At 40.8% G+C, this 22,320-nt stretch overlaps 1 protein-coding gene across 5 annotated transcripts in view; it reads right to left on the bottom strand.

Annotated features, from left to right (window-relative positions):
• Positions 1–22,320, bottom strand: part of pax7a (paired box 7a) — a 75,783-nt gene that overhangs the window by 35,714 nt on the left and 17,749 nt on the right. For all 5 annotated transcript variants that reach the window (XM_067431283.1, XM_067431280.1, XM_067431279.1 and 2 more), the window contains 2 exons: positions 14,544–14,743; positions 2,392–2,557 (listed from right to left, as the gene is read on the bottom strand). In XM_067431283.1, coding sequence (XP_067287384.1) covers positions 2,392–2,557; positions 14,544–14,743 — 366 coding nt within the window. The remainder of the gene's footprint in view (positions 1–2,391; positions 2,558–14,543; positions 14,744–22,320) is intronic.

Genomic DNA, 22,320 nt, shown 5'->3' with positions numbered 1-22,320 from the left:
ACCCTAACTCTACCCTTAAACTGACCCACACCACCACCCCTGTCCCTAACTCTACCCTTAAACTGACCCACACCTGACCCTAAATCTACCCTTAAACTGACCCACACCTGACCCTAACTCTACCCTTAAACTGACCCACACCACCACACCTGACCCTAACTCTACCCTTAAACTGACCCACACCACCACACCTGACCCTAACTCTACCCTTAAACTGACCCACACCATCTCCCCTGTCCTTAACTCTACCCTTAAACTGACCCACACCACCACACCTGTCCCTAACTCTACCCTTAAACTGACCCACACCACCACACCTGTCCCTAACTCTACCCTTAAACTGACCCACACCACCACACCTGACCCTAACTTTACCCTTAAACTGACCCACACCACCACACCTGACCCTAACTCTACCCTTAAACAGACCCTCACCACCACACCTGTCCCTAACTCTACTCTTAAACTGACCCACACCACCACACCTGACCCTAACTCTACCCTTAAACTGACCCTCACCACCACACCTGTCCCTAACTCTACTCTTAAACTGACCCTCACCACCACACCTGACCCTAACTCTACCCTTAAACAGACCCTCACCACCACACCTGTCCCTAACTCTACTCTTAAACTGACCCACACCACCACACCTGACCCTAACTCTACCCTTAAACTGACCCACACCACTACACCTGTCCCTAACCCTACCCTTAAACTGACCCACACCACCACACCTGTCTCTAACTCTACCCTTAAACTGACCCACACCACCACACCTGACCCTAACCCTATCCTTAAACTGACCCACACCACCACACCTGACCCTAACTTTACCCTTAAACTGACCCACACCACCACACCTGACCCTAACTCTACCCTTAAACTGACCCACACCACCACACCTGTCCCTAACTCTACCCTTAAACTGACCCACACCACCACACCTGTCCCTAACCCTACCCTTAAACTGACCCACACCACCACACCTGACCTTAACTCTACCCTTAAACTGACCCACACCACCACACCTGACCCTAACCCTATCCTTAAACTGACCCACACCACCACACCTGACCCTAACCCTACCCTTAAACTGACCCACACCACCACACCTGACCTTAACTCTACCCTTAAACTGACCCACACCACCACACCTGACCCTAACCCTATCCTTAAACTGACCCACACCACCACACCTGACCCTAACCCTACCCTTAAACTGACCCACACCACCACACCTGACCTTAACTCTACCCTTAAACTGACCCACACCACCACACCTGACCCTAACCCTACCCTTAAACTGACCCACACCACCACACCTGTCCCTAACTCTACCCTTAAACTGACCCACACCACCACACCTGACCCTAACCCTACCCTTAAACTGACCCACACCACCACACCTGACCTTAACTCTACCCTTAAACTGACCCACACCACCACACCTGACCCTAACCCTATCCTTAAACTGACCCACACCACCACACCTGACCCTAACCCTACCCTTAAACTGAACCACACCACCACACCACACCTGACCCTAACCCTACCCTTAAACTGACCCACACCACCACACCTGACCCTAACCCTATCCTTAAACTGACCCACACCACCACACCTGACCCTAACTTTACCCTTAAACTGACCCACACCACCACACCTGACCCTAACTCTACCCTTAAACTGACCCACACCACCACACCTGACCCTAACTCTACCCTTAAACTGACCCACACCACCACACCTGACCCTAACTCTACCCTTAAACTGACCCACACCACCACACCTGACCCTAACTCTACCCTTAAACTGACCCACACCACCACACCTGTCCCTAACTCTACCCTTAAACTGACCCACACCACCACACCACACCTGACCCTAACCCTACCCTTAAACTGACCCACACCACCACACCTGACCTTAACTCTACCCTTAAACTGACCCACACCACCACACCTGACCCTAACTGTAATTTTAACATTTAGTAATACATTATTAAAATCAAAAGTTTAAAATGGGTAAAGGCAAAGATTAATTAATACCGTTATATTTATTATATTATATTATATAATGCCATCATTACTGCAGTCTACAGTGTCACATGATCCATCAGAAATCATTCTAATACAAGGTTTTGCTGCTCAAGAAACATTTTTCAATATGTGGAAACAATGATACATTATTTTTAGGATTTACTGCTGATTTGAAAGTTTAAAAAAAACAGGACTAATTGGAATACAAAATATTTTTGGAACAATTTCTTTGCTCTCACTTTTTGATCAATTGAATGCATCTTTGTAGAAAATAGCCGATAAATACAAATCTTACAGATGTTTTGAACGGTGGTGTCTCTCTATAGCAGTTATGATTATTGTGTATTACCTTGCGAGAGAGCGGTGCCGGTATACGATGACTCTGGAAGCTGATAGGTGGGTAAGGTTGGCATGCCAGTCGGCGGAAACCCTCCGGGCAACAAGTGGTTAAACGCTGCCAGCTGATTTGCTCCTGCTTGTTTGCGCCACCTTGCTCTTCGGTTACTAAACCAGACCTAATAAAAGAAAATGGAAGCAAATTTTAGAAAAATAAATAAGGTGGATAACTGGGCAAAGACAAATACTCATTTAAACTAGATTTCATCCAGTCTTTCAGACAGGTTGATGGGCGTGTGTGTGGCAGAGAGCGCGTCCTCATGGGAAACCGTCTCTTAGCTCATGGCGAGGTCCCTGTTGTTCTAGTTAAGTGGCTAAAGCTGTGATCTGTATAAACAGGCCGCTCTGAGCTGCCATCAGAGACGAGAGGTCGTAAACGGGTCAGAGGTAGCCCACACATCTCCTCCACAGACATCTTGAGTGTGTTTATCTACCTGTCGGACACTTTAAAGTCTTTTCTAGCAGCACACACACACACACACATACACACACACACACACACACACGCACACACACACACACACACACACACACACACACACACACACACACACACACACACACACACACACACACACACACACACACACACACACACACGTCTGTTTCACTATCTTTGTGGGCACTCTCCATAGGCGTAATGGTTTTTATACTGTACAAACCGTATTTTCTATCCCCCTTACACTGCCCCTGCCCCTAAACCTACCCATCACACACACACACACACACACATACACACACACACACACACACACACACACACTGCCCCTAAACCTACCCATCACAGGAAACATTCTGCATTTTTACTTTCTCAAAAAAACTCATCCTGTATGATTTATAAGCCTTTTGAAAAGGGGGGACCGCTGGCTGGTGATCTCAGGTTTTACCATCCTTATGGGGACATTTGGTCCCCACAATATAATATAAACAAGGGCACACACACACACACACACACACACACACACACACACACACACACACACACACACACACACACACTTACCAAGTACTGCTTTTGGCTTTACTGAATTAATGTAGATAAAGTAAATGAACAACTGATAAAAATCAAGTGGTTTTGAGCTTCCCTAAAACACATTTTATGGACAAACTTCCTATTGTGTTTGGGGTCCATTTGACCCTTACCAAAACAGGTTCAACTATTTATTTGGCGTTGAAAGGATGAGACTTTCAACACCAAAGTTTCGACACATCAGTGTGTTTTGGAAAAGCCCATTTTCTGCCTATGATGGCGTCAAATTGGTTTCCGTGAAATTTGCAAAAAATCAACACTTCATAAAGTTGGATATATTATATCTATAGTATATTAACTATATATATCATCCAGCTCTTTATGGATATGTAAATATGTCTAACTTTATCATACGTACACTATATTTGTGATAGGTAGGCTATATACAATATTGCATATCTCAACTGCTTGATTGCTTGTGTTATCAGCCAGATTTGTCACTAAATCAGATTTTATAAACATTAACATAATGATTTTCCATAAAGCTTTGAAACAATGTGTATTGTGAAAAGCGATATATAAATTAGGGGACTACCAATGAAAAATAGCTTCTGGGCTAATTCTGGCTTTTTTACTCATGTTTGTTCATGTGTTTTTATAAAATTGCATTGTCCCCTTACAAATAAATTAATCTAATTTGACTTGATTAACGTGACTTTATTACAGCTTGTCAAATATGAAATCTATATTTTATCATTTGCATTCAATTTGAACACAAACGTAGGATATATTTTATGCCCAGAGGCCATTCAGAAGAAAATGTGAGTGGTGCTACTGGATTTGCTGATCCAAACAAATGTTTCTAAAGCACCAGGAGTCACAGTGTTTCAGGAAGTCAGCCTTCAAATGGTTTACTACAATATATTATTTTAACATTGAAAATATGGCACACATTACCATCAAGCCAGACCAAAATAAACATCCATTCAAACCAGACTGACTTCAGACAGTTGTCTTGAAACAAGGACAATTTGCACATTTTAAAGAGCTTCTCCTCCATCAAAACATGAATATAATTAGCGTCTCTGAAAGCAGCCCGCTCTATTTCACAGGAACAAGACCGCGGCCCTGCGTATGTGAAAGGTTGGAGGACATTGATCTACGCCATGCACTGGCAATTCATCCGCGTTTAATACACTGTCAGGGCAGTTCATCTACCGTTGTGTTTAAAACCGGCCGGTCCATTGTGCGTCCAGATGAAAGGTGGGGACAAAGGCCTCTCAATACACCAGGCTGAAAAGTGTGCACAAAGAGTGGGCGTCCCTTTTTAAACGTGCCTTTAAGAGCTCCACTTTCATGGTACGCACACAAGGACACACTCTATTCTGATGCAACGACACTGTAGACACACTCTACAAAACACACTGGCTCTTTCTTACAAAGCGTTGCTTACATTGTCCATGTGCAAAACTGTCAGGCCAGTAACAGCTAGCATCTCATTCAGATGACTTCAATGGCTCGCCAACGTTTGATGCGACTAAAGATGACTCTTACCCATCTGTCATGCGTCGGATTCGAATCTTTCTTTTTTACGCTCTCAGAAAGTGAAACCCCCACCCGACTGTCATCCTCTCAAAGGGTTTAGGAGGAGACTCTTTACCCCCGTCTGTCTGTCCTGAGCCTAAACCTGGTGTTCCAGACAGATAAAGTACGGGCGAGTCCTGAAGAAATTTGGGAAATGCATGTGCTGGGATTCGAACGGCTCTTCTACTGGGTTTACGAAGAATGGAAGAAGGCCGTGTCCTTCCCCCACAAGTGTCCCGCTCGGCTGTGCCTCCTGACCCATGACCTCTGAACCCCACACTCCAGCCCTCCGTCCTTCTTTCTTCAGCCGCAAAGTGCAGACACTTTCTTTTTTGACTTCAGCGAGGAACATTTTATTGTGTTTTTTTCACGCGCTAGTCAATTTTAGGCTATCAGACTAGAGGAACGAAAATATCCAAATGTACATTTTATGGGTTTACTTTATTACACTATCTATTTGCATTCGTAGATTAAAATTATATAACATTATATATCTTTCAAGGCTGTTTTCTCAAAATGAGCCACTTTTTTACAGACTGATTTATACAAGACATTTTATTCCTATAAAAACATGATTTTTCTAGCAAGAATTACTATCCAATGATCAGATTTCTGTTCTGGAAAGGTATGAAAATTCAATAATGCCTCATTTGTACATATTTAAACGTTCCATTTAAATAAATAAAAACGTGTATTATATATTTTTTAATATAAACTTAAACTCAGTCACACTTTAGAATAGGGCCCTGTTCTCAATATTAACTAAGTATTCACTACAAATTTCCTCAATAAACTCCTAATTACTGCTTATTAATATTTAGTAAGGTAGTTGTTTAAGTGTTCACTGTAAAAAAAAAAAGAGAGAACAAAAAGTACAATCAACTTGGATGTTTAAGTCATTTCAACTTAAATTACATTAAACTGACTGATTTGAATCTCGTATATGTTAAAACAATGTGAAAACATATGTTGTCAAAACTTATTGATCATATCATTTTTTACAATGTAGGATTAAGGGATTTTGAATGTGATCATGCAGAATAAATGCTTTATAAATAAAAATCTGCAAATATCGTAGTAATATGCATGCTAATAAGCAACTAGTTAATAGTGAAAAGTGGACCCCTAAACTACAGTTGTTACCAAAATCTCATATTTAACCATGAAAAAGGTTTGGCTGTTTTGCCTTGAATCTTTCTTAAGCAGATTTTCATGAATCCAGCCTTAGGAACATCGACACTACCAAGACAGTCAATTCAATCATGTTGACTTTGAGCAAAAGGTCATTTAATCTCATCAAAGTCTGAGAGGTTTTGTTTTCTGCAGGGATATCTAAAAGCAAACTTAAATAGTGGCTTGCTTCTTTCTCAGGCTTTATGTTCATCCTCACACATAAACTAATCTCTGCACATGCAAGACCACACAATCTGTAAGATGCATAATGCTTTGACAATTCATAACAAGATTTGTGACGCGAGCTGCCTGCATCCCAGTGGTCAGCCAGCAGATCTTGTGGCTTTACCATGTGCTCGTCAAAGACTCCCGTCTGCCTTAATCACACCAGCAGCCTGTCAAGCATATCCGTCTAAGTGAATTTGCTGCTTTAGAAAGCAACGTGGCGTCACAGAGGTACACAAGTTATCTCTTATCAAGTTAAACACTGAGCCAAATATGCCTAAATAAATACAGTTCTGTTTTATAGCCCGGAGAGATGCGTCACCATGCATCGTGCCTGACCCGAGATTATGTGCGAGTGTGTTTTCTGGGTCGCTCCAGTTGTACCCTCTGAGCTGGATTTGGAACCCAATCACAAAGTCACCTTGAACAGTCCCAGATTCCCCCTCTCGCTGTCTGCAATCCAGCCTAATTCCTCCACTGAGACGGTTCTCATCCAGCCCACACCAAAACCACATGAGGAAGAACTTCAGCCGCGTCCACCGACAGAGATTCTTAGCATGTGATGAAGGGTGAGAGAGGGGGCTGATACAGGATAAACCGTTTAAAGAAACGATAAATAAATGAACAAGTTTGGTTTGTGCAGGGTAGATCTGATTTAAAAGGATAATTCACCAAAAATGCTCTTTTATTCATACTTATTTAATTCTAATGAATAGTGACTTTTTTTCTGTGAACATAAAAGAATATTTGGAAATAATGCCTCATATTTATATAGCGCTTTATACAATACAGATCATTTCAAATCAGCTTCATGTGAATAAACAGGAAAATAATGTAGTAAAATTCACCAATAAACAAATTCAATTTCAGCTGTAAAGCAGCTCAATATTCTCAATATTCTGCTCAATTTAGGAAGTGTTGTTTCAGTTCAATAACAGTATCCGTGTTGCAAAGTTTGTTAATTATGAAACAAGTTCAATTCAGTATGTTCATTAGTTACAGAAAATATGAAACAAATTCAATTTCAGCTCAAGTCAGTTCAATGTTGATTCAGTTCAGTTATTAACTATTATCAAAGTTATTGTCATTATCCAGTTCAATCCAGTTTTGTTCTCATCTAAAAGCATTAATGCAGTTATAATATTACTGTATATTAAGGGCCAGACTTACTAACAGTTTGCAGAAGCGCAAACCCTCTTTTGGCATTAAAAACTACTGTCAGGAAGGATTTACTAAAGACAGATATTTTTTCGGCTGAACTTATTGCATATGGATTTGTAGGGTTTCCCTTTCAGACGCAGTATTTATCAGAGGAGAGTATTTAAATGAATTTACTAAGGTCTGTGCTCGTCAATTTATTGGTATTTGTGCCATTACATACCACCCAAAAGATCATGTCATAAACCAGATGCTAATTGGTAGATTGTGCTGGTCATTATTGAAATAATCTCGCTGCGTCTGTGTTCTTTTAAGGGTTAGTTTACCCAAAAATGCATCCAACATGTAGGCGTGTTTGTTTCTTCAGTCGAACACAAATGAAGATTTTTAACTCCAGCCGTTGCTGTGTGTCAGTCATATAATGGGGTGAATAGGTAACAGTTCTTTGAGAGGAAAACATACAAACAAAAATACATGCTTAGGCAGCGTGCACAAAAACCCTGCTGCTCCTCACGACACATTGATGTGTTAAGACACGAACCGATCGGTTTCTGTGATAAACACAACAGTATTTATTTTATTTTTTTACCTCATATCCCGACGAGTCTCATCAAGTTTTCCCATCGTAAGTAACTTCCGTCTGATGAGGTCAAACGGACGCGATCATAGAAATATACCATACAGATTCCTCATTCGATCGATCTGCACAGGCACAACTTAGGATACATATATCTATGATCGCGTCCGTTTGACCTCATCAGACAGAAGTTACTCCAGATGGAAAAACTTGATGAGACTCGTCGGGATATGAGGTAAAAAAAACATAAATACTGTTCGGTTTCCCACAGAAACGATCGGTTCAAGTCTTAACACATCAATGTGTCGTCAGGAGCAGCAGGGTTTTTGTGCACGCTGCCTAAGCGTGTTTTTTTGTTTGTATGTTTTCCTCTCATAGAATTGTTACCTATTCACCCCATTATATTTACATTTACATGTATGCATTTGGCAGACGCTTTTATCCAAAGCGACTTTCATTGCATTTTTTAAGGTACACATTTTTTGTCAATTCTTGCTTTCCCTGGGAATCGAACCCATGACCTTGGCGTTGCTAGCGCCACACTCTACTGGTTGAGCTACAGGAAAGCTACATTATATGACTGGCAACAGTTGGAGTTAAAAATCTTCATTTGTGTTCGACTGAAGAAACAAACACATGTTGGATGCCCTGGGGGTAAGCAGATAAACATCTAATTTTAATTTTTGGGTGAACTAACCCTTTAATTCGTTCGTTGTCAGTAGATCACGCTCAGAACTTTCCACTCCCATCTGCACTTTTTTGAAATTGCTCTCTAATGCTTATTTGCCCTGTTTAGTAAATCTGGCCCTAACTGTCATTTAAACCCCATGTCAATGAAAGTCAATATCAGCAAGTAAGTAATAAAGGTTTGAAATGACGTGTGTGAGACAGAATTTATATTTTTGAGTGCACTACCCCTTTAATCAGTCAATCCACCTCAAATCGTGAAGTGTGTGAGAAGCTAAAGTATGTGTCTGGCTGATCATGCGTACATTTGTTTCAATCATTCCAGTCTATAAACCCAAAGACAGAGCAGCGTCTGGGCTCAACACGGTCCCTGTGTCCAATGAGGGTGTCTGTGGAGATTTGTGTTTACTGCACACACCTGTCACGGATAAACGGGATCAACCTGTGTGCACACGCACAATGTTTCTTATTCCTGTCTTTTACAGGATGTTTCCCTTGTTTGTCCACCAAAACACACAAACACCTGTGCGTTCAATAAGTCACTGCAAACAGTCGCCCGTAAATCCAGGACAGACTTGGAAACAACAACAGTCTCCTCTGAAATTTCTTCTTTATAGGAAAATGTTGTTAAGAGATACTTTCAAAAGGTTTCAGGCCGCTCACCTCGTGTTTCAAAGGAAGAAACATTAAACAAGGGCGACATCTGTTTTTATACCAACAAATGCGATTGAGTCTAACAAGCAATGTGTTGACTACATCAAACAATCACTTTTTTTATCTTTCTTCTGTGGCCTGTTTGAATTCTCTCACTCTCTTTCTCTCTGTCTGGCGCTATGCTAATTAACATTACTGGGAACGAGAATTGCAAAAAGGAGACTGGGATTACTTAGATAAGAATCAACGAACACAAAGCGGCTATAAGAAAGTCATTTAAATTCTAATAATGCGAAACTGTTAGAACATTCTTATTGATGCATTGCAACAATTTTCCTCTCTACAGTCTTCATAAATCCTATTTATTCTTTTATGGTGCACAAGCTAAGACTCTCAGGAACAGAGTTGCCTGTTGGGCGGGATGGGATTTTATTGCTCGCTTATTCCTGGTCTTAGGGTGCAAGGAATTGCTGGAATAACATATGGAATATTGCCACAAGTTGCATGCAGTATGTATAAAAAAATGCCTTTACAAACTGTATTAATCCCCATCTTTTTATTTTTGATAAATTCATTCTATGCACTTTACTATGCTATATCCAACACAGCCTTCTAGCAGTTAGCATTAAAACACTAGCATAAAAATCGACAACTCCCAGCTAGAGAACGGCTAACTTCCTGCCAAATTGATTTCTACGCTTCATAAAAGGAATGCTTACACCTTATTAGATTCTACTAACTATAATGGCTGGATGGAAAATGTGCACTGCTTGTGAAAGGGGATCTATGTCAGAAAGCAGGAGCCAGCAGCGCGGCTCTATTATGACTGCTAACTCTTAAAAACTTCAGACTGAATTAGAAAAGAATGCAATTCACTTAATCGTAGATGATTTATCAGAATCTTTCTGCCTCTTTTCCCTTTGTTTTTATTGATGGTTGAAAATTCTCCCTTTGTTTCTGCCTATACTCTCAGATAAAAGGTACAGTGCTGTCACTGAGGCGGTACCCTTAGGTACAAAACCAAAAAGGTACATCTTTGTACCTTACTCACCCCTAAATGGTACCTTAAATTAGTACCTTAAAAGGTACATATCAGTACTTTAAGAGTGCATATTAGTACCTTAAAGGTACATGTTAGTACCTTTTTGGTTTTGTACCTTAGGGTACCGCCCCAGTGACAGCACTTCACCTTTTATCTGAGAGTATAGACAGAAACAAAGGGAGAATTTTCAACCATCAATAAAAACAAAGGGAAGAGAGGCAGAAAGATTCTGATAAATCATCTATGATTAAGTTTTTCTGATAGTGTAGCTTAGAATGGCCTGACAAAAAATAGTCTCCTTCTGCTAATGGGCAATGGGCTTAAGCAGTGGCTTGGCTTCCTCAGATGTCACATGGCATTTATGTGGTGTTCATTCACCTCATGGGAAGTAAAGCAGCAGGAATGAGAAGCCACAGGGAGAAAAACTCTGCTCGGCTACATAACCCTGTCACAACCCTTTAACATCCCCACACACAACTGAAACGGACCCGGGTGAGATATGGTTTGGTTGACCAGATTTGTCAGATAAAACCACAGATGATCTAAGGAAGGTTTGGGTAGCTAAGGTCTTGATGAAGACGGACAGGGTGGAGATGTTCTAATATCCCAGAGTTAACTATCTGATTATTTATTGTCTGCTTTTTAGAACAATTTAAGAATAACATCATAACATTCACCAATACAACAAACACGTTAGCTAAAACTAAACAGATGAACAAACATGATCAATTTATATACTTTATTCTCTTTAAAGAGTTAACAAGCTTTAAAAAGCAAAATTGGGAACTGAAGAATTGGCTTCCTTTAAATTCATGAGTGTGCATTTGAATTAAATTGGGCACATCCCACAGGAAGTTGGAATGACAAACTTTAAGGGATTTTAACCTTTTTCAAAACTTTCAAATCACGGCTTTGCAAAGCAAATGTTTAAAGTCTAGTTACTTCCTTACATTCAAATTTAAATAGGAGTTTTGCATCCTGTTTGCTGCCTAAAATTCAAATTTAACAAAAACTTTGGAATTTAAAAGCATGCTTAAGGCCTGTTAACACCAACAATAATAACTATAAAGACAACTGAAAGACGCAAACTATATTAGCATCCACACAGCGGATTATATCGTTTGTTTAATCTAAGCGTATGCTTGTCTGCTGCTTCATTACAGCAGGGTGGATTTATGTTTTTATCATTCATCAGCTGGATAAAATTGTTCTGAAAGTGATTCCAACGATATTTTTCACTAAATCGTTATTATTAGCTGTGGTGTTAACTCTGCTATTCAATAATATTGAGAACGATTTTTAGAATTATATCTTAATTGTTATCGTTATATTTTTTGTCCTTGGTGTGAACGGCATTGAGTTCATTCTGAATGGTAGACAAACTCTAAAAATGCTAGGTTGTTTCAACCCATGTTTGGGTCAACCGGTTTAAAAATGTAATTCAAAAATTAAACCAACAGTTGGGTTTGTCCATATTTAAGCCAAATATGGGTTGAAACAACCAAGCAACCAAGCCCTTCATGGCCCCACTTTATATTACGTGGCCTTAAGTACTATATACTTACATCAAAAATAAGTGCAGTGTACTTACTGTGTTCACATTGTAATGCAAAACACCTTTGCTGATATTGAGGAGGGATATGGGTAGGGTTAGGGACAGGTGTGGCAGTATGGTTAAGTTTAAGGGTAGGGTTTGGTGTAAATTACATGCAGGTATTTTTAAAATATAAGTACAATGTAAAAACATGTATGTACACAATAAGTGCATTGTATCAAAAGATTAATTAAAATGTTAGTACATAGTAGTTAAGGCCGCCATGCATATCGTTGCCCCAAGACTGCAGAAGGAGGGCTTTCTGACACGCTGTGGAGTTGATGATCCAGGGGTGGAGAGGCCCCTCTTTTGGCCCCTGTCTCACCCCAGTGCCCTCTTCTCCACTCCCCACTACACTGACATCTGCCGGATGGGTCTGCACAGCTGTGGCGGAGCAGGTCACCAGCCGGGCCAAAGGTCTGATCTCGCTTTGGCCTGGGAGGAATCTCTACACAGAAACCTGCCGACATATCCGAAGCCAAAACAGTGGGAACTTCTGTGAAACGCCCCTAATGGTAACTGCATGAAGAAGACTGCATTCTTACTATGAAATAGCATGTAATATTTTATAAGAACACTTGAAAAAGTATCTGCCAATGCAGCTGCCATAACTTGGCATGTACGATTCGTGGAATGTCTTGTTGGGTCTCGTGCCAAACTCGCACACCTCGCTGAATTAGTGTTTTGGGTGGGTTAAACGCATCAAGCGCCCTTCAATGTCAGTCCAATGGGAGGTCAAAGTGAGCAATGATGAACTGCACATTTATGAGTAAATCTACATGAGTACTCCACCAGACTGTCTAACAGATAAACGTCAATGGCAAAACCACATGAAATCCTCATTTGGGACAGATTTGGGGAGGGGGGAGAACTTTCACAATAGACTCCACAGAAAAATGGCACAATCCCCCCTCAACACTGGACCAAGCACTGCACAACATTGAAGACCTATGGCCTTTATTTACTGTGCTTAACCAGAGTCACTTTCTTAGGGTGACCTTTTTGGAAGATTCAGTTTGAGTTGACCTTTGGAGATTTTCAAAGTGTTCCAGAATTAGATTATGAGAAAAATTGCATTAACAAATTATATCCATGACTGGAATACCTCAGCTTTTCACATGATATCCCTTTAGCCCTATTATGTGAGAGGGAGGAGATGTGTCCTTTTCGTTATTTGGTCTTGTTCAAGGTTTTCTTCTGGTCCTATCTCGTCATCTACATCAGTTACCATAAATACACCAAGCACCCCCAGGGATTTTTGCGGGCCAAGAAATGCACAATTGACCTACAAATATGGCTCATTCTTTGCCATAACATGCTGGAACAGAAGATGCCTGTCTTTGACAACCATGTGGCTTTTCATTGACCAATTAGAGGTGTTTTTTCACACTGTTAATCTTACACTCATTTTCAATCATTGATAATATGGATCGACCAAGAGTTCTAGTTTTTTAACTCGGGACTTTCCCTTTCAGCCTTTCAAAATCCCCAAGACGCAAATATCTTTTGCAATGCTGTTTAAGTAATAATGAATGCTTTTACATACACCAGAGCTTAGCAGACATAAACCTACAATCAATGCAAATCGCTCCTCTAAATACATCATGTGTGAAATACTGCAAGAAAACAGGCATAGCATAAATCTTTCAACATTCTCCCAAGAGTGTGGAAGCAACCATTTAGACACATATGTCTCCTTCCTTGAATGCGAAGAGACAGACAAAGACATATGTTGAATCAGTTAACCAGCCTATGTGTACATTCTGGTGAGGAACCTAAGTATAGATTGTCGAGATCTACGGAGGACGACATGAGGACGAGAGTTTGGAGAAACCTAGACTCCCTCCCCCCACCTTGCCGAGTCTTTTACAAGTGCTTGATTGATTAATGTTGTTGTCAGGGAACAGAGTCCCCAGAGAGAACAAGAGGGATCCTTTCTGATATGTAGAGGGATTTACAAGTAGCGGCCAGCTTTCAAGTGCTGGGAAGCGATCGCCAGCCAAGGGAAGAGATGAGAAATCCATCAGGAATGCATTTTGTCTGTTCTTCTTTCTTCCCTTCTCTTTTTCCCCCATCCCTCTTTTTGTCTCCCACTAGCTCAGAGTGCAGCTGCTGCTATAATTCTACTGTATTTGCTTTGCGATGTTACATAAAACTGCAGGGTTCAGAAACTGTCAGGAAGCGTCCCAAAGCATTGGGGTGAAAGTAATAGGGCTCCAACTGACATCTGACCAAGAGTGATGTACTCCCGGAGGTTAAACAATTAGTCTCTGCTGAATAAATAAATATAACAAACACCGGCAATAAACAGAGGCGTCTGGATGACAAGAGAAGAAACGACTCCAACAGGAGGTCAATCAGATGTGTACTCAAACATTCAAGGTCAAGTGCAAAACCGTCCAGGGGAAATACAACTATCTGTGGAAGTGGACTCATCTCACCTGTACGCGAGCCTCGGTCAGTTTGGTCCTCTGTGCGAGCTCCTCTCTGGTGTAGATGTCTGGGTAGTGTGTCCTCTCGAAGGCCTTTTCGAGCTCCTCCAGCTGCTCCGCTGTGAAGGTGGTACGGCTGCGTCTCTGTTTCCTCTTCAGGGGCAGGTCTGGCTCCGACTCCACATCTGAACCTTCATCCGTACGGTTACCTGCATGCACAGATTGGAAATAAGTCTTTGAGTGGCTTCGAACATCAGCACCCAGTTTCAGAGGGTTTTAAAAAAAATATATCACGTTTTAAAAAATACATTTGATACATACAGCAATTGAAAATCTCAGCTGTCATCGTTAAGCGGCAGTATAGCGGCATACCCCAAATTTGTCAACGGAAAACGTTCCTGAAAGCTGAAGACCAGCTATCGCGACGATATTAATGCTTCCGTTATCTCGACGTGTCAATGGAGTGCTAGATACCGTTTTATTGGGTCTTATTCATATGTGAGAAGTCTTCAGACACATAATCCTGCCACTGAGCCCTGGAGAGGCCTGGGGGACGTAACTGTGAGGGTTAGGGTAATCTACACCAGACACCTTGCTCTTGCACGTCCGCCTTATTCTCTCTGTAGCGGCCTGGGGCTAGCTCCTAAGAGCAAGTGTTTGAAATAAGAATGTATGAGACTTCTGGCCCATTGAATCCCTCCCTTTGTGTTTCAAGCTAGTGTTCAAAATATATTACAACATATTTTACATTACTTTTTTTCCAGGCATGCAGTCAAAGACAAGTGCAGATCGCAGTTGGCAGTTTGCATTTTAGCCAGAGGAGTATTTCCCCGGCACAAAGACGAACACTACTACGACCGAGCCAAGAGAAGCGTTTGTAAGGAGAGATATGGAGTGTGTTAAGATATATTACTGAAATACATTACCATGATAATTGATTCTAAAATTGCATCATACTTTATTTGTGAGCCACCTCTGTATATCTATTCACGGCAGCAGAAAGCTTGTGAAAGGTCCTGTCACAAAAATCACACTTCTACATTTGCTTTCTTAAAAGGCATGAGTGCTAACAAGCAGCGTAGCGTGAGTCTTGCTCCAGGCCCTTTGGTCTTGCATCATCCACGGGGGAAAAACAGAAAGAAGGGCTCCGAGCTCCTTCCCCCGCAACGCCACAGCTGCCACGGCGGAGACAAATCTCCTTTGAGCCATCGTGCGCGCTCTCTGCCCACTGCTGATCAGCAGGTTCCTGCACCCTGGACCACTTCACACGAGTTCTCCTGCATCTCCGTTTCCTTCTGCCAGACCAGAGCCTGATCATCTCTCTCAAACCCCCATCTGCCAGGCCTCTCTATGGCTGATAGGCTGCCAGAAAAAGAGGTTACAAAAAGGCCTGTGGGAGTGCGAAAGTGTGTGTATATTAGTATGTGCATGGGCGTGCGAGTGTGTCCGTGCGTATCGACGAATGCATTCTTCTCGGTGCATGTGCAAGTATTGGGTGCACTTGAAACTGACAATAGAGGAAAAACAACCCCCTAATGCAATGCAACATAACAATAAAAAGAACCAAACTACAGGCGTACGACCCATTCTGTGCATGCTTGCGCATCCATGCATTCTTTTTGGTGCATGCCAGTCTCCACTCTAAAAAAATGCTGGGTTAAAAACAACCAAAGTTGGGTTGAAAATGGACAAAATGGACAGCAGTTGGGTTGTTTTGACCCAGTGAGTGGGTTGTTTTTACCCATCAGTTGGGTTAAATGTTTGCTTAAGACAGCCTATTTGCTGGGTTAAAACAACCCAACTGCTGGATCAAAAAAACAAACAATTGCTGGGTTTGTCCATATTCAACCCAACTTGGGTAGTTTTTAACCTAGCATTTTAGAGTGTAGGTACACCAAATACTTGCACAATAGAAGAACCAGTACTGTATGTTAGTGCATACTTGTGTATCAAGAAATGCATTCTTCCTGGTACATGTGGATGTACATGGAAATTATAAATATAAAAAGTTTAAAAACACAAAACTAACTAGGATTTTGTGTATTTACACATGCATTATTCTTGGTGCATGTGCAAGTATTTGGTGCACTTGAACCTGAAAGTAGAGGCAATGCAACCATGACAATAAAAAGAACCAAACTGCAGGCGTACAAGTAATTCTGTGCATGCTTGCGTATTGGTCCTGGTACATGTACGTTTAGGTACACCAAATACTTGCAGAGCAAAATAGCTAATTATCAATGTCAATGAATATTATAAATATAAAAGTCAAAACAAACTAGGGTTTTGTGTATTTACACATGCATTCTTCTTGGTGCATGTGCAAGTATTTGGTGCAGCTACACTAACAATAGAAGAAAAAAAACCTTCCGCAATACAACCGGCTTCAAGACGAACCAAACTGCTGCAGTCTCCAGACCGGCTCTGGAGTTTAATTAAACAAGGAATTAGCGGATTATATGGAGACTATCATTACAGACCACTCGAGCAGTCTTCACAGAATGTCTTTTTGTCTCCCCAAGCTCTGGCTCAATGATTCTCAATGGATTACATGCGACCGCAGGACATGAGTCCGCATTCATTAAATCAATTCCTCCATCTTCCCCCATTTAATAAAGATTGATTTTTTACAACGCTGCCTGGCACTCCAGCGCATAAAAAAAAAAAAAAAAATCTTGAATATACAAAGTTGGATATGTACATATCCTGGATATCCCTTTGTTGGTTTTCATGAGGATGCGCCAGAGCGATTTGTTGCTAACACACCATGACAACACTTGAGACTGGCGCAGTGGTCTACGGATCACTTTCCAAAGTCACCTCGGCATCCTGAGGGGGAGGGAGAGACGTGCCGCTGTGATTTTTGTTTCATTGCAGAGTTTCGCCACATGATTCATGAGGCAAGATTCTGTCAGCGCACCCTGCCCTCGCGTCTCTTTGTTTTCTTTCTGTCCACACGTTGGACACATCAAAGACTTTTTGCTTTTCCTCACAAACATACTGTAACCGTATCAAATCCCACCGCACGTCTTTTGTACTGAAATGTTTTTGCAAAACACATGTAATCAATGGGCAAAACTCTGAAACAAAACTCAGGTTGTTGTTGCCGTCTCACAAGCTCCAGCTCAGCCGTCTTACGAGCCCAAGACTGAAGGTCAACAGGCCCCCTGACAACAGCAAAGGATTATGGTAATGAAACAGATGCTGGCAGAGATAGAGCAGTAAGAGGGGCATGATACAGGCCTCATCTCTGTCCCGAAGAGATCCACTGATTGGGATGCTAGCTTTTATCAAGGGAACAGAAGCCCCAAATGAGTTCAGATAGGTTATGGCAGTCATGTAATGTACTACAAGCATATGGTCGGTGCTAGCTGCTCATGTGAATGTGGAGGCTGACTTGATTTTAAAAGGAGATGGCTGAGAGTATATGAAAGTTAACTAAATTATCGCCATTAATTCATAATATATATATACATACGTCTTCATTCCTTTAAAATGCACTACATTTAACCACCGTAATCTGGGGACAAAAAAAAGCAGCAGTTAATTTGCACTTTAAACACAATTAAGCCCAAGAAGATGTGAGGTCAATTCACAAGAACTCTTCCCTGTTTTAAAACAATAAGGTACATCCTGACTAATCCGCCACACAATAACCGAGCTGTAATTCTATTTGAGGGTTCTGGGGATATTGATAAAGTCCTCTGCTCATTTATCAGCCAATTAAAGCCTAATTATGCTCCATTCATTCTGTGCTACAGCCTGAATGTTTTTCCTCCAGGGCCCAACGTGATCTTTAACGAAATGTTGACTTTGTGCCGAGTATTTAATTTGCAACAAAATCAGGTGCGTACAGATTGCTCTGGTGAATTTTAGATCATATTTCATTTAAAAACCAACCCCTTATGGAGCAGAGGGCTAGAAGCAGATAAACCGTTACGAGAAGGTTCTCTGCCTCTTGGATAGATGACTCACTAAAGCCAAATCTTATCCATTTAGGGCCCATTATCTGCAACAGTTAAGCCAACATACACATTTAGCTCAATCGTTTACGTTAGCTTGCATTGGCTTAAAGGGATAGTTCACCCAAAAAAGAAAATACAGTCATTTACTAAACCCTCATGTTCCACTTCTTTCTTCTGAGGAATGCAGAATATATTTGAAAGAATATTGGGTTTTAAACAAGATTTGACCTTTCATTGTATTGGAAAAACAGAAATGTGGAAAAGTCACAAAAGTCCTGTTTATTTAACTGTTGAATTACAGACTACTCTATGAAACTGTCTTGTGAAACCTCAAGTGTAATAAGAGGAAAAGATCTGGGATAGTGGATGAGGAGACTCCTCAACGTTTGTTTATTTATTCATTTATTTGTAATTTTTAATAATTATTTTGTTACTCCCTCCATAAACCCTTAGACGAAGGTTGGGACGTAACAATTATTTTTCCCATTAAAAAAATAAACTGCAAAAGTCATCAATGCATTAAAAGAACCATTTTGGGTTCCTCAAATAATCTTTCAGTGATCAGTTCTAAAAGAAACCTTTTCCAACCCGTTTTTGTGGAAAGCTTTCATGAATATTAAAGGTTCATCATGGAACCATCGATGCCAATAAAGAAGCTCAGTGTTAAATAGCCATAAGACACTCCTTCTCTCATAAGGGCTTTTAAAGAAGGGATCAGTGAGTTAAAGGGGTAGTACACAAGATATTTTAAGGAATGTTGGTAATCAAACCGTTGACAGTAGCCATTGACTTAAATACACTCAAAAAGATGCTGGGTTAAAATTGGACAAATCTAGCCACTGGGTTGTTTTAACCCAGTGAATGTTTTTTTTAACCAGCGATTGGATTGTTTTAACCCAGTGAACGGGTTGTTTTAACCCAGCAATTGGGTTGTTTTAAGCAAACATTTAACTTAAACGTTGGGTTAAAACAGGACAATCATTGGGTTAAAACAACCCAATTTCTGGGTTTGTCCATTTTCAACCCAACTTGGGTTGTTTTTAACCCAGCATTTTTTTAAAGTGCAGTAAAGGATTAAAAATACTATGGAGGTCAAGGGCGCCAATTAACTGTTCAATTACCAACATTCTTTTAAATTTTCTTATTTTAGTGTTCAAAGAAACTCATACAGGTTTGGAACAATATAAGGTAAATTAACCTTTATAAGGTAAAGGTGAGTAAATTACGACAAAATTCAAATTTTTGGGTGAACTATCCCTTTAATAGAGACCTGACCAACAGTGAGGTTGCAAAGAGAAAACAGTTCATATGGTCAAATGGCTACAAAAATATATTTGTCCTAATAAAAAGAGACTAACAAAAAAGCCCCATGTCAAGCATGGTCCGATACATCGCCACAGTACTTTTGGTACTGCGAAACACATTCATGGATAACTAAGTCTCAGCTAAAAACAGTCTCTTTGTCCTCATGATCTATCTATATCGTTTTAATTATATCACCCAACAGCATCAAAAGTGATTTGCGCAGCTCATCTGAAAATAGAGTACGATATATCATTACCAAACCTAAGATCCTAAAAGGATGTCAAAGATCCTTATAGGGGAAAAAAAAGACAATTGAAAAGCACGAATGAGCCCGAATTCAAAGTGCAGCTTTTGACATCATCAGAATCCCAGGAATTAGTCAGGGATGGCGGATAATAAAAAGCCTCCATGACACAGTGAGAAGGAGGTAGAGGCGTCTCCAACCTCATCTGCTAAGATTGCCTTTGAATCAGTATTAGCTCAACATTACGGCAAATTTCTATGCAGCATTTTTTTTTTTATACCGTAACCAATGTCCTCAATATCAGCTGTACCTTGCAAACTACCCAAGACAGAGTGACAAAAACAGACAGGGCTTTTTGCAGTGCGGCATTAGCTCATAATGGCTCATTTTGAAAAGCATATTAGTTCCAGCATAATTACAATCAAGTCTTACGCTTGCTATTTTACAGGCATTCAATAGGACCAGCCTCGGAGCTGCAAATGACACCAGTTGAGTGTAACTGACAACACATCTTCCCCCCTTTTTTCCTTCAGCATCTTCCTAAACCCCCCACATTCCCACAGGACAAAAATAACAGCGTCCCAGCTTAATTTTTTGTTTACATGTTTATTTTGTACATGCCTTTGTGAGAGCCACTGGAGCAATTATACTTTTGTCACTCCAGGAGGAGGAGAGGGGAGTCGTAACGCCGAGCAGCACGTAATGAGCCGAGTTTTCGCCGTGCGATCTGATTTGATATCTCTGACATCCATCTGCCTCTCTTTGCAATCTCTCTGGCTGGCGGGCTGAATATAAAACTCTGCGTGTTTCCTCAGGTCTGTTTAGGGATTGAACCTTTGATACTGGTGTGCCTACGGTGGGAGAGGGAGGTGGAGAAGCAGCCAGATCAAATAACTGACAGAAAAATTTGCATTGTTGAAGACGGAGCTTGAACGTACTTTTCCGGTCCTGCCCCCACAGGGTTAAGGGAATCTGACGAAATGTTCAAACGGCAAGATTTTCAAAAAAGTCCATGAAAAGATTAACAAATACATATCCTTTTACAATATGATGCAATATCGCATGCTCACAATAAAAAGAGAATCCCTAAAGGAAGGTTGCTCATTCTTAGTTCAGTTATCAATCACCTCAAGTTTCTCCCAAAATGCATGTCTCAAAAAAAATCTATGCATATAAGAGAATTGTTGAGATGCATTGAGAGTAAATGTGGATAGCAGCTCAGAGGATCATTCGGCCTTGGAAAAATGAATGAAAAATGCTCATATTGAGCTCTCTGACCTTGACTGCAGGCTTTGCATCTTGTAAAATTCAAACAGCATTTTTGAGATTTCTTCTAAAACGGCAATTACAAGAGACTTTTCTCCGGGAGAACTGTCTACATTTGCATCTTTTCAACAATTCAGATACTAAAGACATATGTGAGTTTGCTTTCCTACAGACGATACTGGAAAGAAACCATGCCAGTGTCATCAAGGGTGTTTACATGCATATTTAGTTGGAATAAAACAATAAAGTATTTTAAAATGTCATGATTGACTGACCTGGATAATGTTGGTATACTTGCACATTGTGCACTTGCTTTTAACATATAACTTTGACTACTCAAAAAAAGTGCAATATACTGAGTTGCTCTATTGCATTATTAAGCCAAATAAATATAAGCCTGCAACCCAAATTCTCTTTTTAACAATCCCATTTTTAGTTACGCACCCTGTTCTGAAGACTAAAGTCAATTTAAACTTTTTCAGGCAGTCGAAAGTTGCATCAAACTTCTGCAATCACAGTTAAAAGTTCATATTTATGCAAGGTACAGCCTATGAAAGTCAAAGATTCCACTTTGAGCTTTAGCTGAACAGTGTCTTGTGTCTCATTGCCATTGTCAAAAGCGGTCTCACAGGAACGTTCCTCTTTTGCTTCCCTTTTCACAACATTCGGGATAAAAATCACATCCTTTAGAAATGACGAGAGCGGCGGAGAGAAAGACGAGTCCAAAGAAAAAGAGCAAAAGGAGGGGAGGGTCTATAATCTTTGGCTCCCACAACAAACAATTAGACCTTTTTTTCTTTCAGAGAGGTTGAAAAAAGAGGTTTAAGAGAGGCGCAGAAGAAGCAGCTAAGGCGTTGGTCTTTTATAGCAATTGTCATGTGGGTGAAGGCGCAGGGCGGCCATAGGAACACACGCCTAACGTCCAACAACAGGCTGGGCCCCGGGCCCCTTTGCGCTTTCAGCCTGCATAGACGCTGCACCTCAGGGGGCCATTAGAGACTGAATA

Source organism: Pseudorasbora parva, chromosome 22 (assembly GCF_024679245.1).
Source record: "Pseudorasbora parva isolate DD20220531a chromosome 22, ASM2467924v1, whole genome shotgun sequence".
In the NCBI taxonomy this organism is placed as follows: domain Eukaryota; kingdom Metazoa; phylum Chordata; class Actinopteri; order Cypriniformes; family Gobionidae; genus Pseudorasbora; species Pseudorasbora parva.
This window is presented reverse-complemented; position numbering and strand designations above follow the sequence as displayed.